Source organism: Talpa europaea, assembly GCF_964194135.1.
Source record: "Talpa europaea genome assembly, chromosome: 11".
Taxonomy (NCBI): domain Eukaryota; kingdom Metazoa; phylum Chordata; class Mammalia; order Eulipotyphla; family Talpidae; genus Talpa; species Talpa europaea.
The window spans coordinates 18,512,846-18,539,882 of NC_140078.1; the positions used below are offsets into that span (position 1 = coordinate 18,512,846).

Here is a 27,037-nt window from a genome sequence, read left to right on the forward strand (position 1 = left end):
CCTCCACCCCACCCCTCTTCACTGTAGCCCCTAAGGCCCTTTATAAGGTCAGGGCTCTGGGGAGCACAATTGAAAAACCATTGTTGCTAGCCAACCTCCAGCCAGACCCTGGGTCTCAACAGCATACAACCTCCTTCAGTTGGCTGCTGTGGAAGCCCCCAGAAAAGCCCTTGGGTAGTGATACTGGTTCCCAAAGGAACAGACTAAGTCTCTGTCTCTCACAGACCTCAAAACAGATGAGAAGAGTTCATGCACCCTGCCTGAAGGCACCAACTCCTCACCCCAAGAAATTGACCCCACCAAGGAGAACCAGCTGTACTTCACCTACTCTGTACACTGGGAGGTAAGTAGGGGCAGGAGCCCGTGGAGGGGGAGGAGGATTCTGGTATGGGCAGGAGTTGTCTAGTGGGAGGCCTGATTCTAAGTGCTTTTTCTCCCTCGCCATTCCAGGAAAGTGACATTAAGTGGGCCTCTCGCTGGGACACTTACCTCACCATGAGTGATGTGCAGATCCACTGGTTTTCTATCATAAACTCTGTCGTGGTGGTCTTCTTCCTGTCAGGTGAGAGAGCCGTTGAGTCGGAGGGTGGAGAGGACAAGTGAGTGAGGACTGAGGGACCTGAAGCATCCCATCACTTATGAGAACTTCTGGGGTATTCTTGGGGCCAAGTGTGGGTTAAAAACAGGTATCAGGGCTCTGTGCTAGATAACAGATAATACAAAGGTGAACAAGATTAAGCCCATACTCTGAAGACGGATACCTCTATTCACATGCACATTCATTGATTCATTCAAGATTATTGCTCATTCTGTGTGGGTGCAGGGCCTCATGCTGGGGATATGGTGTTGAGCAAACGCAGCTAGCCTCTGCCTTCACAGAGTGTGCTGCTTTTGGGGGGCCCGGGGGTAAGAGTCAACAAGCACAGAGGTAGTGGTGTTACAAATAGTGAGAAGAGCTGTGGAGCAGATAGAGTAGCCGAGACACAGCTGTTGAAGAAAGGGTGATGACCCAGAGAAAGACTATTCCAGCAAGTCACAGTCTTGCAGTGGGACATACTTGGTAAAAAGCCAGGTGACAAGGGGGTGGTGAGCAAGGAGAAAGAGGTAGGCAGAAGTAGAATTGAAACATCATTTTAATATCTCATGAGATATAAAGATAATGCCAGCTACTTTTATTAAACATTTACCCAGCAGTCAGCTGCTGTGCTAATAAGCACTTGACAACTTTTCAGTCTTTGAAACCTCATGAATTAAGTCTGAAAACGTGGAATTAGCTTGAGGTTATATACCCACTGACTTTACCGTTACATGTGTTCCCTGGATGGTGGGTGCTGGGGAGGTACAAATAGGACTGTTTGGAGTGTCGAGAGGAGAAGATACTGTGGGTGAGACTGGCGTGAGTGAGGAGTTAGGGGAGAGGGGGCATTCCTTCGCCCAGGGAGTAACCTGGCTAAAGGCGGGAGAAGTAAGAGAGATGAAGCTGTGTATTGATAACTAAAGCAACAGATAACCAGGAGGTGGAATGAGGGGTGAGCCTGGGAGGAGGTGACCTTGGAGAATTTGGTAGGACCAAACCATAGAGGAGCCAGGATGCTGTTCTTCTTGGAATAAAATGCAATGTCCTGTGACTGCCCCCACCCATCCCAGCTGGTTTTTCCTTCCTCTCCTGGCTTCTCCCCAAGTAGCTGGGGTAAAGCTGTGCCCAGTATAGGACTTAAAGCACGTGCATGTTGGCCATCACTGCAAGCCAGGAAAGGCATGCAACTCAAGACTCTTTGGCAGTGCTGAGGACTTCTCTTTCTCCCTACCCTGTGTGTTTCAGGCATCCTGAGCATGATTATCATTCGCACTCTCCGGAAGGACATCGCCAACTATAACAAGGAGGATGACATTGTATGAGGACTTGGCTGGGAGGAATGGGCTTGGAGAGGGAGGACTGTGGGCCTACCAGAGCAGGAGTGTGAGAGTGTGTGTGCGTGCACGTGTGCATGTGTGTGAAACGGAAATATATTTTTTTCATGACCCAAAGTGATGGAGATAAGCTTTCTAATTTCTGAAGCATAAAAACTATGAAAGAAATCACAGTACGAAAACTTGGTTAATTGGACATTAAACTTTTTTTTTTTAAGATTTATTTATTTATTTATGCAAGCACTGGGTACAGTCAGAAGTGCGGGAGGGTGACAAAATTCACCAGAACCAGAGCAGGGAGCAGAACAGGCAGACGGACAAAATACACTGCTGAGGGGAGCAGCGGGCGGCAGGAGAGGTCTGCACACCATGTGGGACCCTCGCCCAGTGGCCGGGGATTGAACCGGCTCTGCAGTGGCTGCGGGCAGCTTCGCAACCCAGCGCTCAACCACTGCGCCACCAGGGAGGCGCCCTGGACATTAAACATTTTAACTGATCTGTGTGTCAGAATACATAAAATAAGAACATGTGGTGGCAAAACATTTGCATCAAATTTGAAAGTAGATGGCATAGTTGAAGATTTGGTGTAAAATCTCCTTTTGAAAAAACCACTCTCAAAAAAAAAAAAACCCTAAAATCTCTAATGAACAGAAAATTTATAAATGAGGAGCTCCAGGCTAGTAGACATGTGAAAACTGTTTTGACTTAGGGATAACTCTCCATAGTGCAAATCCTAGCAATGAGAAGACCATTTTGGCCATCAGATTCACACAGGTTTATGTGTATGTACGATTTGTTGGCAAGGTGAATGTGAGGCAAGCACTGTCCCTTGCCAGCTCTGCAACTGCAGATGGGTAGTTTTCTGAAAAGTAATTGGCAGTATGTATCACAAATTGTAAAATATAAACTTCCATAACAATGGAGATTAGGGTATAGCTGTACCCTGAAAAGTTATACTCATTAAAATGGTCATGTCAGAGAGTGGTCATTGACATGAAGAAATGTGCATGATCAAACATCAACTTAAAGTCCACAGTAAATACAGTGTGTTCCAAATTTTATTGTTTAAAAATTACATATACATAAAGGGCTAAAAGAGATATATCAAAACTGGTATCATTAAGTGATGAGTATAAATCATTTTTTTATATCCTTACAAATTTTGAAAGAGTTTTCTGCAATAAACATTTATTACTTTTTATTCATTTGAACATCATGCCATATACCAAAATTTTTTCTTTTTTTTATACAAGAGTATCACATACTACCTTTATAATCAATAAAAAAATAAATTGCTACTTAGTCTTGCCACCCAAAAGCTATCACAGTTAATTTTTTTTTTTAAAGATTTTTATTTATGCATATAAGAGCTGGGGTACAGGCCAGAGGTGCCAGGGGTGAGGGGATTCACTAGAGACAGAGTGGGGAACAGAACAGGCAAATTGATTGAAATACACTGCTGAGGGGAGCAGCGGGCAAGACAGGAGAGGTCTGCTGCCTGGCTGGCAGGAGATCGAACTCATGCTATGCTGCAGTGACTGAGGATTGCTTCATAGTTCAGCGACTTAACCCCTTGCGCCACCAGGGGGGCCCCACAGTTAGCATTTTAGTATGTTGATGTTTACATTATTTTTCCACGTATTAGTTTCGTAAAACACCGGAAGGAGATTTTCATTTTATGTAGCTGTAAACCTCATGTTTGTGCTCTCTTTCCCCTGTAATAGTTCTCAGAGAAGCACTTTCGCATGTTGCTAACTCCTATGCCAGTCCCTCCTGGTTGATGTGTGAGGGACTCTCAGCCCTAGTCAGGGGGCATAAGGCCTAGAGGTGGTCCCTGCAGGAGTGCCTCCTCTGGAGTCCAAGACACAACCTCATTCTCTGGTCCTTTACTGCAGGAAGACACCATGGAAGAGTCTGGGTGGAAGCTAGTACATGGTGATGTCTTCCGGCCCCCTCAGTACCCCTTAATCCTCAGCTCGCTGCTGGGCTCCGGCATTCAGCTCTTCTGTATGATCCTCATCGTCATCTGTGAGTGTGCCTGGTGGGGCTGGGTGGGGGGCGTATCACCAGAGGTTAGGGTCTGTCTGTGAGAAGGACAGGCTTCCTTCCTTGGAGAAAGGGGACATGTCAGTGTCTGAGTCAGACAGAGTTGCCATCTCAGTCCTAGATGGTGGCGATAGAGATTCTCCTCACAGCTTTCCAGCATGCCTTCAGGGAAGCCACCCGTCAATGCTGTGGGCTTGGCCTCCTTTTGCAATGAGACATGAAGAGATTTAACAAAGTCAGTACCAGGATTAGGACTGAAGTCCTTTGTTCTCAAAAAACAACCAAAAAACTAACATAATTATGGACAGTTCTGAAGTCAGTCTCCCACTTTTTTTTTTTATCATTTTAACCATTTTTTGACATACATTATATTTAAGGTGTACACGTTATGATTCAATATAAGTATATATTCCAAAATTATTACCACAGTGTTTAGTTGACATCTGTCAGCTGACATAAAGATTTTTTTCCCCTTGTGATGAAAACTTTTAATAAAATCTTAGCAACTAATCTGCCTAAATTTGTATTTTTGCTTCATGCCTTGGACAGATCACTTAACTCTTAACCTAAGTTTTCTCATCCGAGAAACAGAGAAACTAACTTCTACCTGGCAGGGTTGATTGCGTGAGCTCGTGTTCATTGTGCTCTCAGCCTAGCACCTGACTGGTTGTACTTGCTTCTTGGGCGAAAGCTGCAGTAAAGATGTGGCCAGCTAAGCCCAGCAGCAGCCGCTCACCCCTGAGCCCCAGCTAAGACCCATTTTCTATAGGAAAAAGCGAGCCTCATCTTCCATCTGCCCTGTTCCTGTCAAGCAGCCCGGCTGGGGGCTGGGAACCTGGCTATCAGCCACCCTGACTTCATCCTCTCTGTCCCCTCCGCAGTTGTGGCCATGCTCGGGATGCTGTCGCCCTCCAGCCGGGGAGCTCTCATGACCACAGCCTGCTTCCTGTTCATGTTCATGGGGTAGGTGTGTCTGAGTGGGCTCCTCGGGGCTGGCACAGACCACCTGCACTGCAGCTAACAGGTCCCCTTGGTTTGGATCCCTGCCTTTTCCCCACAGGGTATTTGGTGGATTTTCTGCTGGCCGTCTATACCGCACTCTAAAAGGCCATCGATGGAAGAAAGGAGCCTTCTGTGTAAGTATCCTAAACCTCATCCTGGTGTTGTCGGGGAGCTGAGAGATTTTTTCCTGGACTCCTCAGTCGGAGCATATGCAGGCCCTGGTGGGAACTATAGGGCCAGAGACTGAACAGGGTGGGGCAGGAGCACACACCTCACGGACAGGAACGCTGGTCTCTTATTCACAGACACAGGTGCCTTTTAGGCCTGAGTTCTGAATCCATAAAATGTGGGAGTCAAATTTATGTGATTCTTAGCCTACACTGTCCAATGCCTCAAATAAGAAAACGGGATTGAGAATAACAGGATTTAGACATCAAGCCCAGGTGCCAAAGTTTAAGGTCAGAAATAGACCAACAGGGCTGCTGAGCAAATGTCCTGCCAATGGAGTAAGGGAATTTGTTTGCCAGGGCCAGAAGAGGCCAGAACCCATGTCTCCCTCAGCCTGCTTTTCAAATTTTGGTGTCTCCATTCCTCTTTAATGAGGACAGCTCCTGCCCTCCTCTGTCCTCCTGGTGTGATGAGAGGTCTTGGTAGCAGGAAGGACCATAGAAACCAGAGGGCACCTGGAGGGTGGACCTCACCTCCCAGGGAATCTGACCCCCTTCTCCCAGAGCAAGTGCAACCCGTGGAGGATCAGGGAAACCCTTGGTCCAAACTCCTGGAAGCCTCTGGTCCCAGCATTCTGAAACCATTCTCACAGCTATCTGTCAAAAGCCCCAGGGACACTCCGCCTGTCTCAGCTCTGGCTATCACAGCCCTGGGACATAGTAAGCCCTCAGCAATGGTAATTATTCTGGAAGGATCAAAAAAGAGTTCCTGAACTCTTGAAGCATTAAGCATGTTTTCAGGCCACTGTGCTATCTTTAGGGACATAAACCCAACACTCCTCTCTGATCACTCTAGCAGATCTCCAGGGTCTGCCTCAGTCTTGCCAAACCCACTCTCTCTTCCCCACATCCGTTCTTTGCTTCCTGTGGCCCCGGCATTCACCCAGATACCTGGTAGCTTCCTTTCTTCATCCTATCCCCACGTGTCCCTCCTCTGAGACATCAGGTATGGAGGGGTTTTCTGATAAATAGTCCATGAATCTCCCATTCCCTTTATCTCCAGGACTCTTACCATGAAGGTTTAGGCATCTTCATCTCTCTCTCCTGGACCCTTGACTGTCCTAGGCTTCCTGGTCTCCCTGGAAGACCCTTCCCTGGTGCTCTGCCTTCCTCCACAGGTGGACATCTACTGCAGGCTGCACTAGTGCGGGTGCACAGCTGCTCCCCAGTCCTCCAGTCCCTGCTACCCCTCTGTCCTGGCTACCACCCCCTCACTCTCCTCACTTCCCCCTTTAAGTCTTCACTCTAGGGTCATTGCCCTTCCCATCTCCCTCCAAGTCCCATTTTAACCTCAGTGTTCTCCTCAGCACCCCAGAGGCCTTGTGCATACAAGTAATGCCATGTATTTTGCTCTCCGTTTATGGGTCTGTCTTCCTCCTTCAAACTTTTTCTTATTCTTACCCCTTAAATTTAGCGCAGTGCCCGGTCCATGAATTTCAACCAGCAAAGTAGATAAGGAATTCCCTACTATATTAGATAAAGCAGGAGCACACAAGAAGGCAGGGCATGACATTTGACCTGGGCCTTGAAGAAAAGGGTTTCAGATAGACAGAAGCAGCCAGGTGGGGGGCTTCAGGTTTTGAACTCTCCTAGATTCCCTCCTGTCTTGTCTCTTTTTCCTTGGTTGGCAATCTTGGGTTACCTTGGGGATCTTTTATGGGAATTGACTACACCTGCCTCATAGTTGTTGTGTGGATGGAAAGAGCCTGTGTATGGAAGGCCCTCGGTACAACATTAGCATTCAGGCCACAGATGCCTTGAACTCGCCCTACATAAAGGGACAGGGACATGCAGGAGCAGTAACCAGCTACTGGGTGTGGGTGGCTAAGAACCAAAGATGACAGTGACAGCAAGGACTGAATGGCAGAGTACAGAGGACCCTGGGGAGTCCGAAGCTGGGACTCTGGTATCTACTGCCTGGGTTTGAACCTCTGCTCCAACCTCTGTGCAATTGAGGGGTGTGTTTAGCATTGCTGGACCTCACTGTCCTCTTTAAAAGGGGATGGAAATAATGCTTCCCATCTGGGCCTGTGAGGAGGATTAGGTGAGGCCATGCATGTAGAGGCCAGCACCGGCTGCCCCTCAGACTCAAAACTTCCCCACCACTCTCAGCAGTTTGGGCTAGAGCGCAGACATACATGTTTTGTAAAAGTTTTGTTCATTCCTTATTCAGTAGGTGTTTATTGAACAGCTACTGTGTTCTAAGTACTGGGAATACTATCAGTGGACAGACTCCTCCCAAGGAGCTTACAGGCAGGGGATTAATCAGATGCTGATCACGTAACAGTATGTAATTATAAACTGGGATAAGGGCATTCAGAGACTGAAGAAGACAGAAAACAGGAAGCCTGCATAATCTGGGGGTCTAGAATGCTTTCTGGAAGGAATGAACCATGAGCTGAGTCCTGGAGGACAAAGAAGGGTATGAGAACCTCTGGTCTAGAAACCCCACTGGGATAGGTGAGAGCTCTCCAAAAGACAGCTTTCCAACCTGATCTCTTGGTTACAGACTGCAACACTGTACCCTGGTGTGGTTTTTGGCATCTGCTTCGTGTTGAATTGCTTCATCTGGGGAAAGCACTCATCAGGAGCAGTAAGTGCCCTACCCTCAGCCCACACTTGCCCCCTCCCCAACGAGGGAGTGCCAGTGCTCAGCCCTACTCCCAAAGGTCATTTCCTCCTTTTCCCTTCCGTTTTCTGAATCCCTAGAGTTCTTTTCTGAGCCATGGGGCTGAGGGCTGACTGGGGTTTCCCCACTTCAGCCCATCCATCTGCCCTAGGCCTGGCCCTGCCTCTGGCCTTCCTGTGGGCTCTTTCAGACAGCTGGTCAAAGCTCACTTCTCTGTTGGGAGGTTTCCACAGTCCAGGGGCCAGCTGGGGAATTTCCCCTTCTCTCAACCAAGAGAAGCTACTGGTATGAATTGATCAGGTCATTATCTCCAAACACATTCACCTAATGTCCCTGCCCCCTGCTCTATTCTTGGAGGCAGAGAGAACGGGGAGGAAGGGCTGCCTGTCCTCAGAGTGCTGATCCTGCCAGCCCCAGGACTCAATAGGGCTTTTTTTTTTTTTTTAAAGATTTATATATTTATTTATACAAGCACTGGGTGCAGTCAGAAGCACGGGAGGGTGAGAGAATTCACCAGAGTCGGGAGGGTGAGAGAATTCACTAGAGTCAGGGCGGAGAGCAGAGCAGGCCGACTGACGAAGTACACTGCTGAGGGGAGCAGCGGGCGGCAGGAGAGGTCTGCTCTCCATGTGGGACCCTCACCCGGGGTTCGGGGATCGAACCGGCGCTGCAGAGGCTGCGGGCAGCTTTGCAACCCAGCACTCAACTGCTGCGCCATCGGAGAGGCCCTCAGTAGGGCTTTGAACACAGTTGGGGATGGGGAGATGAGGTCAAGCTGCAGTGGAGGTGGGGCATGGATAGAGCTGGCTTCCCCCTGGAGGTACTTGTTAAAGGTCCTTAGGTAAGGCTGCCGGAGGGCGGTTCTCGCCATAGTCCAGGAAGTAGCCCTCAGGAAGGACTATAGGCCACTTCCTCTTTTTATACCTTCGTGCCTGCTTTCGTTCAGCCTTTTTCTCCCAGTTACCAGCTTACTACTCAGGGTAGAAATTTTGGAAAGTACAGAGAAGTTAACCCAGATTCTTTAGTCTATGTTTTTGAGTCTTTTCTCCTCTTTTTAGATATTTTAAATGCAATGATAGAACCGAAAAATCACAAAATAGCCATCATTTATTGGTGCTCTCTTTGGAATAATAAACACATATTAATTATTTCTTTTTGCATGATTCTTGTTTTAAAAACAATACAGAAGAAGATAAAGAATGTGAAAAATAGTTCTTGTTTCCTCTATCTTAGCTGAGCTAGTATTTGGCGCAGCAGGAGCCATATCACATACACGTGTAAATACCAGTGTGTTTTTATTCAAAGGGAGTCTCCTATGCATACATATTAAAAAAGCATTATGTAGCCTGCTTTTTTCACATAATGGTCTATTATGGTGTTTTATTTTAACAAAATTAGGAACACTCTTTGCAGTTGTGTTTTCCCCTTTTTCTATTTGCTTAACCAACCACACGTCATTTCCCTCATTCGGACTCTTCACTCTTCATCCCCCCATGTTCTCAGTGCCTTCTTCCTTGTTCTTTCCCCACTTCCTCCCCGGATGGCAAGCTTCCCTGGGGTGCCATGTTCCTTCTTCTCTTCACCGTCCAAGTGCTTCTCCGCCTGCACTCTGTTCTTCCTTCAGACCAGGGTTCTGTCCAGGAGCCCCAAGTGAGGTTGTCTGCAGGACTTCCTCACCATGGTGCTCCCACTGGGTCCCTCCTTCCCTGGCCCCCACGTCTTGGGCATAAGGGCTCTGTGGGGCCTCACAACACTGTGCCCACAGGTGCCCTTCCCCACGATGGTGGCCCTGCTGTGCATGTGGTTCGGGATCTCCCTGCCCCTTGTCTACTTGGGCTACTACTTTGGCTTCCGCAAGCAGCCATATGACAACCCTGTGCGCACCAACCAGATTCCCCGGCAGATCCCTGAGCAGCGGTGGTACATGAACCGGTTTGTGGGGTGAGTCTTCTGCAGGGGCAAGGCCAGCAGGCCTCTGGAGTGGGACACTGCCCTGAGCCTTCTCCTTAGGGGAAGACCTCCCCGCCAGGCACCATGACTAGTGTTCCTGCAGCTCAGCCAGCTCAAATAGACCTCATGAAAGCTTAGCTCCTCTCTAAGATAAAGCCGACCGTGTTGTAGCCAGACTTGGTGTCAGCCCAGGAACCAGGGCAGGGAACGGGAGGGGTGGGAAGGTGGATTAAATAGGTTAAGATTAAATAGGTTAAGGTTAAATAGGTTAATAGGTGGATTAAATAGGTACAGCTCTCTGTATCTCAATTTCTCCATCTGTAATGTAGGGAGAATGCTACCCACCCTACCTACCGCTCGGCATTATAACTGTTACAAAAGCAGCCAAAGGAATTCCCACAATCTCATTCATCCTGGCTGGGGAGGGCACCTGGGGCGTCCTACGCTGGGTGTCTTGGTGGTGTTAACCCTCCTGTTCTGCTGCAGCATCCTCATGGCTGGGATCCTGCCCTTTGGCGCCATGTTCATCGAGCTTTTCTTCATCTTCAGTGTGAGTAGTGCACCCTGCGCCCCACCCCTCCACACACACAGCCTGCACCCCTGCCAGCTAGTCTCCACCCCTCCTGAGGCTCTGCCTCTTTATTGTCTGCGAAATTTCCCATGGTCACTTAACCTCTTAGAGCCCTCATCACAGTGGGGTGATAGTCTGTCTTGTAGAACAGCTCTGAAGTTTAGCAGAAATATGCTCAGTGTCCAGGTCTGGAGTGTGGGAAGGGCTCAGTAAATAGAAACTGCCTCGGTGACACTGCAGTCAGTCACCACCGCCCTTGATGTCATTGCTGAGTCAGCGTTGCGTTCTAGACCCCTATGCATCTTTACCTAAGTTCCTCAGATCTTCAGGAAAGTGGGAGAATGAACCCTGATTCTCAGGATCATTGTGAGGTTGCATTGCAAACCTGTCTATAAAAGGCACGGGGACTGGCATTCAGGGAGTGTTGTTAAATAGTAGCTGTTGTGATGATTACTCCTACCCTAGCCATGTCAAGATGGAAGTTCCAAGCCATCTACATGTGGCTGATCCAGCTTGGTGCCCAACACAGAGAGTGCCTGCACCAAGTCGGTGCTGGACAGGTATTCTCTGCTCTGCAGTGGTCCAGCCTTCCTACCCAGCTCTGTCCAGGAAAAGGGTCAGAGGATGTATTGACTGACCTCCCAAGGAGGCCACCTCTACTCTATTATGCTCTGGGGCAATCACCAGCCTCTCTGAGCCTTGACTTCCCAAGTCATAAAAGGCCACACTTGAAGGCTCACCTGTGGAGATGCATGTAAAGCATCTCCTATGTAGCATGTGACAAGCTGCCCCTACATGGTGGTGGCTGCTGTGTAATTTTGACTGGAATGGAGTTATTATTTTCCACACACTGCCAAGGTCCAGTTGCAGAATCAGCCATGCCCCCAGCGCCTGCCTAAGACACGCCTGACTCACCCTTTATTCCTGGGGGAGGGACCAGCCATAGCCCCCATGTGGTGTCATGATGGTATCTCCACTCCTGCCCTGGCACCAGGTGATAAGCCAGTCCTGACTGAGGAATGGCCTTCCTGAGAACAAGCAGAGTATGCCCGGGGAAGGGGCAGCTGGGCGGAGGCAGGCTAGCTGAAAGCCAGCTGTGATATTTCTACAGGCGATCTGGGAGAATCAGTTCTATTACCTCTTTGGCTTCCTGTTCCTCGTCTTCATCATCCTGGTTGTGTCCTGCTCCCAAATCAGCATCGTCATGGTGTACTTCCAGCTGTGTGCAGAGGTGAGGGGAATGGGACCAAGAGTTGAGGAAGGGTGGAGCTAGTTCAGCATTGAATGGATCAATGAGACTGTCTGGGTTTCCCTTGTGATCCCCCCTCTTCTGCCTTGAGTCTTGGGCAAGTACATCTTTTCCCTTTTCCAGCCTTCATTTATTCAGCTGTACACTACAGTTAACCCCTGTCTCAGCATGGTCATGTGGGTTAATCACAAAGACTTGACGAAAAGATAGCACATTTGTCAGTACTGAGCCCGTTCCAGTCATGCTTTCTCCAAGAGCTGGCGTAAGTTGGGTGACCCACTCTCTGGGGACTAGCTTTTGACAACATGGGTAATGCAAGGGCTTTGGGACAAACAGCTGGGCCAGGATCCTAGCCTTGCCTAGCCTTTCTGCTTCCCATTCCCCCTAATGTAACAGAGATAGCAAGAGCACTGACTTGGGGCTGCCGCAGGCACTAGGTGAATTGATCAGATACAGCACTTACAGTGCGGCCTGGCACACGGTGAGCATTTGCATAAGGGCTGTTATTGTTATTGCTGTTCTTTTGTTGTTGTTTTAAATTGAGATGTAATTTATAAAAATAAAGTTCACCCTTTGAATCTACAATTCTATGAGTTTTTAGAACCTATGGTTGTGTAATCATCAAGTCAAGATGTCAAGCCAATCCCATTATCCTACATATTACTACTGTTCTTGTAGCCCACCACTAGCCTCTCAGATACTCTGAAACTTGGGGGAAGAAGTTCTGCCTGGAGATGGTTATGGCCCTTCTCTTTTTCCTCCTCAGGATTACCGCTGGTGGTGGAGGAATTTCCTGGTCTCCGGGGGATCTGCATTCTACGTCCTGGTCTATGCCATCTTTTATTTTGTTAACAAGGTATTGCCCTGTGTGGGGGACTGTCTCAGCCGTTTCAGGACAGGCAGGTGCTAGGGGAAAAGCCATACTTTCCCACCAAGAGTGGAGAGCACCCAAGCCTTTCTAGAACTGTTTTTGCTTTAAAACATGCATCTTTTTAGGGAAACGAGAATTTATTTTCTGTATGTTTGAAAGACCAAAACCTCCAGCATAGACAAGGAGAATATTGCAAACAAAACCTGTGATGTACAGCCAAAGCAGAAGTTAAAGGAAATGTATCACCATACAGTGCTTTTAGTAGGGCATAATAGAGATGGTAATACAGTACTCCCCTCCAGATCTAGAACAGAGAGAACAATGCATGAGAGAATAAGGAATGTGAATAAGAAGTGTTATTACGGCAAAAAGCAGAAAATGCTGACATAGCCCTTAGCACCCAAATGTAGGCTTCGGCACATTGGGAAGAGCTCCTTGTCTCCAAAGAGTGGCAGGAACAAGGATACAAACAAATCCCTGTTACAGTTCTGATCGATTCATGCCTGACACATAACCGTACGGGCCACTGAGAGGAGCTTGGGGTCTCTCTGGTGGACCCCTCACCTCCGAAGCTAACTTACACCTGCTGTACTCTGGATCTTCAGAACCCACAAGTATGCAGTGCTCTGCTTACAGCCAAGGTGTATTTCCAAACTAGACTCATAGGTCAGTGGTTGAAGCTGGAATGCCTTTTCCCAAAGATGTCAGATTGGAAGCACTGTAAGGATAATTTTGCGTGGGCCTCCGGCCATACTAAATGTAAAACTTCCAGTTTACTGACATGCTCCTCCAGCCATCCCAACAGTCACCTAGTTCAGGGGTCAGTGAAATGTAGCCCGTGGCCAGTGAGCTGGTTTCTGTAAATAAAGTTTTATTGGTACAAAGCCATTAGTAATTTGCATGTCATCTGTGACTAGTCTTACACTACAGTGGCAGAGTTAAATAGTTTCAGCAGAGGCTCTGTCTATGGCTTGTGAAACCTAAGCTTAATAATAGGCCCAACTCTTGTCTAACTGCTCTGTATCTCATCTGTAAAATGGGTTAATAACCTCTAGTGAGTATGCAAGGTATTGTGGGCCCTGGTACCAGTGCAGCTTCACTGCGACTGTGAGTTCCTCACTGCCCATCTGGAGCCAGCTACTCCCCCTTTCAGGGCCTCCACTTCAGTATGAGATCACTTGGGGGTGGGGGTGCCTCCCAGTTGTCATGACAGGCTGCACTAAGCATCTGCCCCTTTTTTCTCTCCCCCACTGGGACCTCAGTTGGACATCGTAGAGTTCATTCCTTCTTTGCTCTATTTTGGCTACACGGCCCTCATGGTCCTGTCCTTCTGGCTCCTCACGGGCACCATCGGCTTCTATGCAGCCTACATGTTTGTCCGCAAGATCTACGCTGCTGTGAAGATAGACTGATGGGAGTGGACCATGGCCAGGCCCACTCCTTCCTCAGACAGGAAGCCACCCTGCGTGCGGAACTGCAGGCACACAAAATAAAATAACTCCTGCTCGTTTGGAATGTAACTCCTGGCACAGTGTTCCTGGATCCTGGGGCTGCGTGGGGGGGGCGGGAGGGCCTGTAGATATATCTTGCATTTCTCTTCATCATCTTATTCCAGTTCTGTGGGGGATGAGTGTTTTGTGGGTTGTTTTTTTCTTCAGTGCTAAGAAAGTTCCCTCCAGTGGAACTCTCAAACCTGTTTATTCAGGTTTATTTTTGGTTTGGGGTTTTTCTTTAGTTGTTTTTTTTTTTTTTTTTTTTTTTATCAAATGGATCCAGGATGGATAAATCCACCAAGACACTGGGTTTTGGTCACTGTATCCACCTCAGTTCCTCAGGGCTGTTGGCCACCCCACAATTAACTGGAAGAGGAAACACCAGGCCTTCTGGGGCTTCAGTGAGGTTTCCGAGCCTCTCGCCATCCGTCCTCGCCGTTGATGCCGTGACAAAGCACAGCTCTAGCCGGACGTGCATCCTCAGTGCCAACCAGCCTCTACCAGCCCTATCCCTCCCTCTTCCTGCTCCCCAACCTCCTCCCAGAGCTGCCCAAGGCAGGGCTTCCAGCCAGGCCTCCAGGTCATCTTCTCACCAGGAGCAAGCCCACGTCTTGGTTGCTACAAGGAAATCCCCTAGAAGTACTGGGGGCCAAGTGCCCCAGGACAGCAGGAGCCCTTGCTCAGAGCAGCAGGAGTTGGCTGGGCTAGAGAAGAGACATGCAGTGAACTGTTTTTGTGCCAAGAAACCCTGGACCTGGGGCCAAGTATTTCCAGAGCCAGGCATCCACACGTCTGAGATGAGGTTCCTCACCCCTCAGGATTGCTCCCCAACCTTTTCCTCAGGAGGTCGCTGCTCTTTGCAAGTTGTGCTGCGGCAGACCCTCTCCTCTTCAATTTCCAGGGCAGAGCAAGGCCTGGATACCTCAGCTCCCCACCTTTACGTGACTGGGAAGAGTTGTTCTTTCCCTGACATCACCCACCTCCGTGCCCATTCTCAGGTCTTTTAGTCAGACCTGTCCCCTCCACCTTCCGTCTTAAGTTCTTGCCTTCTTTTGAGGACACCAGAAAACTACTTGTGAGAAGGAAGATGGAAGGTAAGTTCTATCATTCCCCAATTCCCAGGAATAGGCAAAGAGTCTGGTCTTCCCAGGTTAGAGGGAGCTAATGGGGCAGACCTGGCTCCTCCATAAATGCCCACTTTTAACAACCCCTGCCCGCCCCATGCATGTCATAGAGCAAATGCTCTTAAGTTGCAAGAGACCAAGCCCACCATGGGATTAGAGTTTAAGTTACAGCCACTCACCCCTACTGCAGCCCCCTTGGGACCCCCATAAGATAACGCTCAGGATGCTGGTTAAGCTAGGAACATACCCTGCCCTTCAACCCCCATACTCTCCCAGCTTCCCCTCCCCACCTCCACAATCAAACCAGTGAACTTCTGAACCTTGCCTCACAGTGGTGCCGCAGTGCCCAGCAGCATCCACCAAGAATCAGGTTAGAGAAAGGGAACGCAAGCAGTAAAGAATGATGACAGTCTTGTTCATTCCGATCTTGCATTATTTCCCCTAAGAGATTCTCTTTTGAGGGGAGGGGAGTGGGGATTTGGATTCCTCATTAAGGGTTTGAACATTGTCAATTTTTCTGAATTTTTTAATTATCATCATTATTTTTAATTAAAAAATGCCTGTATGCCTTTTTTTGATCCAATTGTAAATAAATATGCCATTGTCCTGTTGTCATGTCTCTTGAATCCTGCAAGGGTTAGGGGTCTGAAGTGAGACAGTTTCCCCAAATGGGATGAGTTGAGTGATTTCCATCCAAGCTCTATCTTGTGTCAGACTTTTAAGACTCAGACCACTGCTGTTCCCCTACCTGGTGCAAATGCACCACCACTTCCATCTGCTTAATCCCTCCAGACTGAATCGTAAGCATTTGCTCCTCTGGTCCCACAAGCCAGAAACATCAGACAAGTGTGAACTTTGGTAGCTGTGAAACCTGGTTGTTTTTTGTGTTTTTTTTTTTTTAAAGATTTTTTATTTTTATACAAGAACCGGGGTACAGGCCAGATGTGCAGGAGGGTGAGGATTCACCAGAGACAGAGTGGGGAACAGAACAGGCAGACAGACAGAAATACACTGCTGATGGGAGCAGTGAGTGAGACAGAGGTCTGCCCTGCCATGTGGGTATTTCCACGGCCGGTGGGGCTCGAACCAGCACTGCAGAGGCTGTGGACAGCTTCACAGCGCTGCGCTCAGCTGCCTGCACTACTAGGGAGGCCCAAGACCTGGTTTTATATTCCCAATATATTACTAATTCATTTTACATGAAGACTTCTTTGATTGCAAGCAGTAGAAACAGGTCAAACTGGATTAAGCCCCAAGGGGAATTGATTGGTTTCTAAGTCATTAAGGAAACGAGTAATTTAGCTTCAGGTCTGGATAGACCCAGGACTCCCCCCCCCCCCCTGTTTCTCCGCTGTGCTTCTTATGGCCCATTGTGTCCTGTTGTCAACCTTCTTTGTTATGGAAGAGTCAGGGACAGCAAGGCACAGGTAACTCTAGGCTTACATTAGCAAGTTTGGAAAATGTAGTAGAAAAAGGCATTTCCTTCCCTACTTTAGTATATTCAGTATAGATAAATCGCAGGAAAGGTTTCTGGTGGGCCCGGCTTGGATTACTGTTTGCACATTTTGGATTCCAAGAGAGATTAATAGAGGAGAGGATAGATACTGTTATGGGTTGCCTACCCCAGGGGTGTATGTTTAAACTAAATGGCCAAGCTCTTTTCCAAAGTAATTGTGTCTTACATTTCCATCAGCATATGAGAGTTCCAGTTCCACCATGTTGTGACACTGGTGTGATTAATCTTTTTTGATTTTAGTCATTTGAACAGGTACATAATATCTGATTGTTAATTTACATTTCCCTATTGACAGGTTCAGCATCTTTTCATGTGCTTATCTGGCATCTATATATCTTGTTTGGTGATGTGTGTGGTCAGAGCTTTTGCTCAATTTTGAGTTGATTTTTTTATTGTTTTGAGAATTCTTTATATATTATGCATTCAAGTCCCTTATCAGATACATACTTTAAGATTTTTCTCCCAGTCTTTGGCTTGTGTTTTCATTTCTTAAGAGTATCTTTTGAAGAGCAGAAATTTTTAAACAAGTTCAGTTTTGATCAAGTTTGTTCTTTTATGGATTTTGGTTTTGGTATCACATCTAAGGTCACAATGATTTTGTCCTATGCTTTCTTTTAGAAATTTATAGTTTTAAGTTTTACATTTAGCTCTATGATCCATTTTAAGTAACTGTAGCATGGTGTAAAGTATGAATCCAGATTCATTTTTCACACATGGATGTCCAGTTCAGTACCATTTGTTGAAAAACTTATCCTTTCTCCTTTGCCTTTGTACCTTTGACAAATCAGTTGTCCATATATGTGTGTATTTCTTTCTGGAATTTCCATTCCATTGATCCATTTTTATATTGATACCGTGTTAACAATGTTGAGAATTCTGACCCAAGTTATATTTCCTTTCATATAGGGTTTTATATTCTCTGAACAATAGTTTATAGTGTTTTGTATATAGGTCTTCAATCTTTTGGTCAGATTTATTCCCAAGTATTTCATATTTTTTATGCTGTTATAAATGGTATATTTCTATTTTTTCTATTATTGATGTATAAAAAATTGTTACATATATATAGACTTTATATCCTAAAACCTGCCAAATTTGCTTATTCTAATAGCTTTTTTTTTTTTAGATCCCATCAGACTTCTATATGGATGATCATGTTTATGAATAAAGACAGTTTTACTTCTGCCTGTCAAATCTGGGTGCCTTCTATTTATTTTTCTTGCTTTATTGCACAGACTATAACCTCCAATGCTGTGCCAAATGGGGAGAGTAGATAGCTGTCCTTAATTTGCTCTATTTTAGAAGCTGAGGTCCTTGTTTGAGATCGTTTCTTACCTCTTATACAGCTATTTAGTGCTTTAGCAACAATCCCAGAAATTCTGATGTGTTATGTCTTCATTATTATTCAGTTCAGATACTTTCTAATTTCCTTTTTTTTTTAAATTCATGTGTTATTTAGGAACATGTTATTTAGTTTCCAAGTATTGTGGGAGGTTTTTTCAACAGTCTGTTACTGATTTCTAATTTAATTCTATAGTTAGTAAAAACTTTGTGTGGCTTAAATCCTTTTGAATTTATTGAGACTTGTTTTGCAGCCTATAAAATATGGTCTGTCTTGGTAAGTGTTCCATATACCCTTGAAAATAAAAAGTATTCTGCTATTCTTAAAAAGGTGTTCTTTAAATATTATTAGGTAGAGTTAGTTGTTCAGGTCTATGATATTCCTGTTGATTTTCTGCCTACTTTTTTTTTTATCAGTGATTGAGGAGTATTGAACTCTGGCTATTATTACAGGTTTTTATATTTCTCGTTGAAGTTGTTTTTGCTCTATGTATTTTGAAACTCTGTTAGATGCATACTGTCCTTTCGATGAATTTATCCCTAATAGTCTTTGTTCCAAAATCTACTTTACCTGACGTTAATATAGCCAAGCCTACCTTTTTTTGAACTAATGTTAGCATAGAATATCATTTTCTCTCCCTTTACTCTTAGCCTATATGCAGTTTCAAATTTAAACTGTGTTTCTTATAGGTAGCATATAACTTGATCTTGCTTTTTTAAGACAGTCTTATAATCTCTGCATTTTAAATGGAGTATTTAGACATTTACAATTAATGTGATACTGATTTGCCTAGTAATCTGTAGTCTTGCCACTTGTTTCCTATTTATTCCATCTGTTGTTTCCTTTCTCCTATTGTCAGTTTAAGTAAATTGAGACAAGTAAAAGTGAGTGAGTTTATTAAAGACTTGAGACTAATGGAATATCCTGCAGGTAGCTCTGAAATAGCTAACTTAATTCTGAGGTTCTCAACATGGATTATATACAGTTTGAAAGGAGGTCACATGAAACATTTCAAGGGTTTCTACAAAGAAAATCTGGGTGTAGCTGTAGTTAATGTATCTATCTGACATTGTCTATGCATTGAGGAAAACAAAGGGTTGTTAAAATTTATTTATGATCTTTTCTGGAAACTGGGAGTTTTAGCAGTGTCACAGATCTCAAAATCAACATTCTTTGAAGTTACTAGAAGGCAGTAATTTCCAAACTTTTTTACAAAGACAGCATTTTTCCTGGGCTCATCCTCTTCATTGAGCCAGACCAACTGTATGCTTATTCTGCATCTACCCCATGGTTGGGAACAGGGAGAGAAATGTACACTTAATTTACACTTTTTTTGCCTTCATTAGGGTGAATCAAGCATTCTTTGCACTTTAATCTCCTTCATTGGCTTATTAGCTATAATTTTTTTGGTTTGCCCTTTTAATGGTTACTTTAGGTTATATATCTCTAATTTATCACAGTCTACTATCATGTGATATACTATTTAGCATGTAATGCAAGAACCTTACAGTAGTATACTTCCATTTCTCCCTTCCCAGCCTTAATATTATGGTTGTAATTCCTTTTTACTTTTACATATGTACTGTGAAGCAATCCGCAGCCTCTGCAGCACGAGTTCAATCCCCAGCCGGCCAGAGAGCAACCCACATGGCGAAGCAGGCCTCTCCTGTTTCGCCCACTACTCCCCTCAGCAGTGTATTTCAGTCAGTCTGCCTGTTCTGTTCCCCACTCTGTCTCTGGTGAATCCTCTCACCCCCCACATCTCTGGCCTGTACCCCAGCTCTTGTATGCATAAATAAATCTTTTTTAAAAAGATATACATAGGGCCTCCCTGGTGGCGCAAGGGGTTAAGCACAGCACTATGAAGCAATCCGTAAGCCTCTACAGCATGAGTTCGATCCCCCGGCCGGCCAGGGAGCAACCCACATGGTGCAGCAGACCTCTCCTGACTTGCCCACTGCTCCCCTCAGCAGTGTATTCCAGTCAATCTGCCTGTTCTGCTGCCCACTCTGTCTCTGGTGAATCCTCTCACCCCCGCATCTCTGGCCTGTACCCCAGCTCTTGTATGCATAAATAAATCTTTAAAAAAATAAAGATATACATAAAATAAAGTTTAGCATTTTAACCATTTGAAGGTGTACAATTCAGTGCGAATAAGTACATTCACAGTATTTAGCAACCATCACCATTGGCCATCACTAGAACTTATCTGTCATCCCAAACTGAAACTGCCTATTAAACACCGTTTCGTGTATTTTATCTAGTTTTTCTGGTTATTTCAAGTGGGAGGATGACTGATCCCTAACATACCATCATGACTAAAGTAGAAATCTCTACTGCAGTCTTTTTTATGGATACAATCACAAGGGCTCTGAGGTACTATTTGAGTTCTGTCACACAGTAAGTGCTCCATCCATTTTCCTCTCCACATCCACCAAAAATGATCCTGAAGGGCTTGACTCCTAGGAATCTAGTTTAATAGCGACTTGGATGGACTTAGGGAACTCTAAGTCCAGTAACCTTGAAAATGTACCTCTACTAGCCCAAAAGTCAGTACCCTCTAATCCTAAGAGCCAACACCCTGAGGGGTAAAGTGCCACCTGAGGTCCCCTAACAGAGCTAAGGTATGAGTGTGAGCTCCTAGAGATGACAGGCTTCACCATCCTACTGAACACTTTGGGTAGACATTCGTTTCACCACTGATGCTTGTCCCAAACAAGTCATGGTAGCTTGTTCCCTGTTGTCAATAATTGATTCAAGAGTAGATATGTTAAGCTGTTCTAGCCAGTAAATTGCAGGAGCAGGAAAGTTTCATATTAAGGGAGTTGCAATTGGGAAGATACAATTGGCTGCTTCTGGAGTTGCCATGTCCTAATTGCCACCAGCTTGGCCCCAACCTGGTGGCAAAGCAAGGATGGCAGATCAGAGAAGGCGCAAGTCCCTGAAGACATTCAGCTACTGAATCAAACAACCCAAAAGCCCATTTCTTTTTTTTTCTAAGATTTATTTATGCATACAAGAGCTGGGGTACAGGCCAGAGGCTCGGGGGGTGAGAGGATTCACCAGAGACAGAGTGGGGAACAGAACAGGCAGACGGACTGAAACACACTGCTGAGGGGGAGCAGCAGGCGAGACAAGAAGGTCTGCTGCGCCATGTGGGTTGCTCCCTGGCCGGTCGGGGATCGAACTCACGCTGCAGAGGCTGTGGATTGCTTCACAGTGTGGTGCTCAACCCCTTGCTCCACCAGGGAGACCCAAAAGCCCATTTCTTGATGTTCAGACAAGGGGAAAAAAAAAAACCTCCTTTCAGGGGCCTCCCCGGTGGCGCAGCGGTTGAGCGCTGGGTTGCGAAGCTGCCAGCGACCTCTGCGGCGCAGCGGTTCGATCCCCAGCTGCTCCCCGGCCACCGGAGGAGGGTCCCACATGGCGTGCAGACCTCTCCTGCCGCCCGCTGCTCCCCTCAGCAGTGTATTTCGTCAGTCTGCCTGCTCTGCTCTCCGCTCTGACTCTGGTGAATTCTCTCGCCCTCCCGCGCTTCTGACTGTACCCAGTGCATGTATAAACAAAACAAACAAACAAATAAATAAATAAAAACATGCCTCTATAAATAAAAAAAAAAAATACCTCCTTTCAGTCAATTTGAGTTTCTGTTAGATGCTACCAAAAGCATTGTTGCAAGCCAGCCAACTGAAGGGCTGGAGGTGGATGTGGAAGGGAGGTCATCATTAAGGGAATTTTTTCTCCTGCTAAGGAATTCTAAATAGTCCTTTTGGTGAAGACAGGCTGGGAGCTGTGAAAAGACTTGCCCAAGGCCACACAGTGGGGAACAGAGCACCTGGGCCTATCTGCCTTCTAGCTGGTGCCCTCTTCACCACAGCCCCAAACCCTTGCAAGCCTGAGTCAGCTTGGATGGTGGGAGCCTCAAAGATCACTCAAATCAGTGTTTCATTCTTCTGTGGAGCAAAGGCAAGCAGATATGAGGGATTTCCTTGAGTTTTGGTGCTGAAATCATGTCCTTGGAGGAAATTCCAAAGTCCCTGAGCTGTAATCAAGGTGGCTACAGGTTATAATTAATTGCCATAGTTTCTGAACAGGTTTTTCAGATTGGAGAGAACTTGTCCAAAGTTCCTTCTCAGGCCAACACAGCAGGGCAATATCCTTGAGGCCAGAGGTAAGCAAAACCTAGAGGCTCTTGTTCCTACCCGGAGTGGGAAGCCCTCCTAAACCCTTACCTCCTCCTCTACCCTTTCAGGTGCGTATAAGTCAGGTGGCCATCTCTCTGTAGAAAGGACCAGGAATTGGGCCATAGACATCACTTGAACTCCGCTTGGCTGCTTGGGTGGCCAGAGTTCCCATCCCTAGAGATACACAAGCCTTGCAAAGGCATTCAGTTCCATACCTTTGTATGTGTTGTTCCTTTGCCTACTTTTCTAAACCCTCCTGAACCTCAAAGGTATGAAGGATTCATTCATTCCACAAAGAGCATCTGAGCCCCCAGCTGTGATGGGCATTTTGCTGAGGGGGTAATGGATAAAACAAAGTCCCCAGGAGTATAGAGGGAAAAAAGCAGGTAAATAAATGACTACACAACATACTGTCAGATAGTTGGAAGTGCTACAATTAAATCCAAATCCATGAAAGGGAAGGGAGAGGGATGTTTTTCAGGAAGGATGTCAGGGAAGGCTGCCCTGAAGAAGTAAAATTATAACATGAGCTGAGAAGCCTTGATGAATCAAGGAGCCAGCCATGTAAATATCAGGTAAAGTTTCCAGGCAGAAGGAAGAGTCAACTTCTGGAAGAGGAGAGGTGTTCTCCAAGGAACTTGGAGAAGGGACACACAGTCAGATCATAAGGGCCTTGCAACCCATGAGGAACATGACTTCTCCAGTGTGCTGTCAGAACTGTTAGGGGAATTTGGAGCTGAGGAAGGGCATGGCCCAACTCAAGTTTAGAGAGCCACTCTGACTGCTGTGTTCACGTAAGTGGGTGTTCATTAAACACTGGTGGTGGTTGTCATTGTTTTCAGCCACTTCAGTGGATTCTTGAGCCACTGAGGGCAGAAGCCAGAATAGTCATCTTGTTCTCCCAGTGCCCAGTAAATAGGGGTCACATGCAGCCCTAAATTCCAATGTTACCAGGATGTTTCGGGGGCTCAACCTGTCTTCTGGAAACATCAGGGACAGGTGTTCGTCACAAAAGAGATGCCCAGAACGTGCAGCCTGGCCAAGCACTGGTGCCCAAAATTCAGATTCTAGGCTGTACTTAAGAGGTAACAGAGATTGTTACAGGCCAGAGCAGTCTTGGAGGGCTTCCTGAAAGAGTTGCTGCCTGGAAAAATAGACAAAATCCAAACTGAAAATATAAGAGTTGGCGTTCCGGACAACTCTCCTTGCATCCAGATGCCCTGGGAGCAGTCCTCCTGATTCACATCAGATGCCCCTCCCCGCTGCTCACAAAATGCAGTGATTTGCATTCATAATTCCCATCTTCAGAACAGAGCCTTAACCCACACATTCAGCCTTGTCTTGCCTTTCTCAAAGGGCCACAGCAGGGCATGTGCTGTGCCCTGAACACATTTCCCTCCCAGCCCCTTTGGTATGCTGCTTGCTCTGCCAGGAATTCCCTTCTCCAGCCCCACTTTGTAAACTATTCCCCATTCCTCAAAGTCCAGTGTCAGTGCCCCAACTTCAAAGTCATCTCCATCCTCTGATCTCACGTCATTTACAGATGGGGTGAACTGTATGCCAAGCTGGCCTTAGTGAAGTCTATCTCTTTTGGGGTGACATCAATGACAGAAGTTTTATTGATATTGTAAACGTTCTCAACTAAAAGCAATAAGCAGGCCTGTACAGCTCACTTTCCCCCACTGGTAGAAATGAAGGAGACACATAGGTTCAGTTAAAACAGTGAAGTCAGTGAGATGGGAGGAGGACACAGTGGATGATAGCGGAGGACCGGGCTATGGTGATTGCACCTGCGGGGGAAATCCTACACTGTCAAAACACTAACAAGGATGTAAAATAATGGTACTTCGAGAACGATTTTTTAAAGAGGTAAAGTCCAAAGCACACAGCCTTAACTTTCTATACAGAAGGGTCATACCCGGACCAAGAGAATTCTCGAAGCTTTCAGAGTTGTTATCAGTTCAAAAAGTTAGGACAAACCAGGGTCTCTCCTCCCTCCACCCCACAGGCCTTCAGCCATCCCTACTGCCCAGCCTACTGCCCAGCTGGCCCTGGCTCCTATTGCATTCTCCTATAAGGGCACCCACCCTGAATAGTCACACACACCCCCCAAATAACATGGAGACAGTCCCAAAAACCAGAGGAGTGGGTTGGAGGCAGCTCTTGAACCTATAGGATGCCACAGGGGGTGGCAGTTGTACCTGATGGGAGAAGAAAGCAAAGTTAGGGCTAAAGTTAACTTAAAAGAACACAACATAAAACAACACACTACCCTGCCCCTGGGGACTCCAAGCTCTTGGCCTGTTGAGCAGCCCTGCACTGGCCCTCTTTGAAGAGTCTAGGCCTTGGGACATGGGAGCAGAGGGAGCTGAGAGATCAATGCAGTCTACAATACCTTCTCTGGAGACAGACAGAGGTAGATTCAACAGGAAAGCCTGCTTTCTGTGCTGTTTAAAAACAACAACAACAAAACCACATTGCTTTCTCAGTTGTTTCCTGGGCTATCACTTTAAAACAGAAAGATGTGAGATCTGGGCAAGTGTAGGCCCCATGCCCAGAAACACGCCCTCTCCTGGGCCCCCAAACTGAAGTCTAAAAACAGGTGGAGATGGGAGAGCTGGACTCTTTGAGTCCAGTGATTGGGGCTCAGGAATGTAGGCTTCTGGGGGGGACCACATCTTTGCCCCTGCCTTGAGCCCATGCCCAGATATGCCACCGTGGCAGTTTCTGGGGGTGTTGGGCATGGGGCTCTCGAGCATTAGCAGGTGACTGCAGGTGACCACAGGTGTATCTTGAGGTACTTGTAGACCTAGGAACAGCGGCAATGTTGGTGGCAGCTGGATAAAACTCACGAGAAAGGCAATGGTCAGACATTGCAGAGCACAGCTGAGACTTCATAAGCCAAGAGCAGGCTTCCATGTAGGCCCACGGGCAAGAAAGCAACGTAACCACAAAGAATACATTGCTGTTTTGTGTCCCTGATCTCACCTGTGCCCAGCAGCCATCTGGCTGCTGTGTATCCATTCTGCCAGATGGCCAACAGTCCAGTAGCCTGGGGTGGCCTGGCCTGTGGCCCTGAGGCCCTGGGGACAAGGAACATCCAAGACTAGTTGACAACCAGCACCAAATACACCCACCTCATCTTGGGAGATGTGATTCAGTTTGCACGGTCAGTGTGCAGGGCCAGCATAGATATGAAGCCTAGCATGTGTGGCCTTGAAGTAGTACATTTTGAAAAGGCACTGGTCCTCCAAGCAAAGAGCTGTGTGGGTGCCCATGTCACAATGGTGGGAATCAGAGAAATCCACACCATGAAGATGTGTGAGATCCACAACATGAAGACGTTACGCGTCCATCGCGCAGGCTGCTCAGGTAGAACAGTGGCATGGGACAGTCATGAGACACTGGAAACAAGAGTTTGGCCACCAGGATTACAGTCTTGAAGCTGGGTGTGCTGGACATCTAGAGGAGGCAGAGTACATGGAGGATAAAGTGGATAGCATGGTGCTGTTGATGGCCTAAGCACAGAGCCACAGGAGGAGAAGGGAGTCTGAGCTAGAGGCCTGGTCCCAGAGCAGAACCTAGCCAGGCTGGGAACCCACAGGCCCCAGGAGAGCTTCTATAGCCACCTCGTTAGGCCTTCTCTGGCTCTGTGGGGCCTATGCCCCAGTGGGTAGGAATGCAGGGGGGTGGGCCACAGATCTTCTTTAATAATCTGGGCAACCTATAGGTTGCCTCCAGGAGGCTGTGCTGTGAGAACCTCATCCCAGCCCCTGTGAACTTGAGCCGGTGCCGCTGGCTGCGAGTTGAAAATGGACACCCTCCCGCCCCACACTCCTTCACCTGGTTCCAGAATCAGGGGTTGCTCCTAAACCAAAACTCGAACTTGCAGCCCCTCCTGGCATGCCAGGGCTCCATCGCCTCTAAATTCATCAGGTAGTAGAGCGTGTCTCCATGTTGGGTTGATTGTGGCTGACAGCTGCGGGGGGGGGGGGGGGGTTTCAAGAAACTGCGAGCAGAAGCCTGGGATCCCGCGCGTAGGAAGCGCCTGTGGACAGGTGCGAGAGGCGCAGGCGTCGAAGCCAGCCCCGGCTCGCAGGTAAGGGGGTCCTCCCGGGCGCTCACGGCCTCCCGCTCCCACTGGACGGCTGCCCGTGAGTCCACACCGAGCGTCAAGGTTTAGGGGGCCGGGACCTCCTGCACCTCGGCTCCCACCTCCAGCTTCTCCTCCCCGGCAGCTCCTCTGCCGCCTCCATCTCTCCCCAGACTCCCCAGTCGTCCCTCCCTCGGCCTTCTCGCCAGTTCCCGCCAGAGCCCCCCACCCTTTTTTGCGCCCCAGATTTCTGGTGCCTCCTCCCCGACAAGACGGTTTTCCAAAATCCCGTCGGACGCCTCAGAGGCAGCTTCCGGGCGGCCGGGGGTCCACTGCAGGGTCGGGGCGCCCGCGCCCCTTCGCTTCTAAGACCCAGGTCGCGGGGGCCGGGCGCGCGCCCCGTTCCTTTCCGGGGCGGGGCGGCAGGCGCGCGCGTTCCCTCGTCCATCACCTGCAGGAGCCACAGACCCAGAGCGGCCCTGGGTGCGCGGTGACCGTGGGTTCCGCGCCTGGCGGCGGCGGTGGTGCCGCGCCCGGGGATGGCAGGCGCAGGACTTCTCCGGCTGGGATCCGCCAGGGTCCCCTGGCTGCGTGCGGCGTGTCCGATACCTGGAGACGCGGTGGAGGCGCGGCCGCGGGCGCAAAACGGAACTGGACCCTTCTTAGTAGAGCGCTGGCGATGCACAGGCCGCAGCTAGGAGCAGGCGCCGGGGTCAGACCCACCCGGCTCACAGCCACCGCACCACGTTACTATTCCCCGCATCTGCACTGGGCGTCTGCGAGTCACCGGGTTCTCGCAGGGACTGCTGTGGGGTATTTGCACCTTTGC

At 47.7% G+C, this 27,037-nt stretch overlaps 1 protein-coding gene across 1 annotated transcript in view; it reads left to right on the forward strand.

Moving 5' to 3' along the window:
* The window catches only part of TM9SF4 (transmembrane 9 superfamily member 4), a gene marked incomplete at both ends in the record, with an annotated part of 42,671 nt that extends 28,803 nt beyond the window's left edge, over positions 1–13,868 (forward strand). The window contains 12 exons of the mRNA XM_084247939.1: positions 225–343; positions 451–562; positions 1,823–1,893; positions 3,807–3,939; positions 4,839–4,920; positions 5,018–5,093; positions 7,696–7,779; positions 9,581–9,756; positions 10,252–10,315; positions 11,448–11,567; positions 12,352–12,441; positions 13,719–13,868. Of these exons, the coding sequence (XP_084104065.1) occupies positions 225–343; positions 451–562; positions 1,823–1,893; positions 3,807–3,939; positions 4,839–4,920; positions 5,018–5,093; positions 7,696–7,779; positions 9,581–9,756; positions 10,252–10,315; positions 11,448–11,567; positions 12,352–12,441; positions 13,719–13,868 (1,277 nt within the window). The remainder of the gene's footprint in view (positions 1–224; positions 344–450; positions 563–1,822; positions 1,894–3,806; positions 3,940–4,838; positions 4,921–5,017; positions 5,094–7,695; positions 7,780–9,580; positions 9,757–10,251; positions 10,316–11,447; positions 11,568–12,351; positions 12,442–13,718) is intronic.
* Between the last annotated feature and the right edge of the window lie 13,169 nt (positions 13,869–27,037).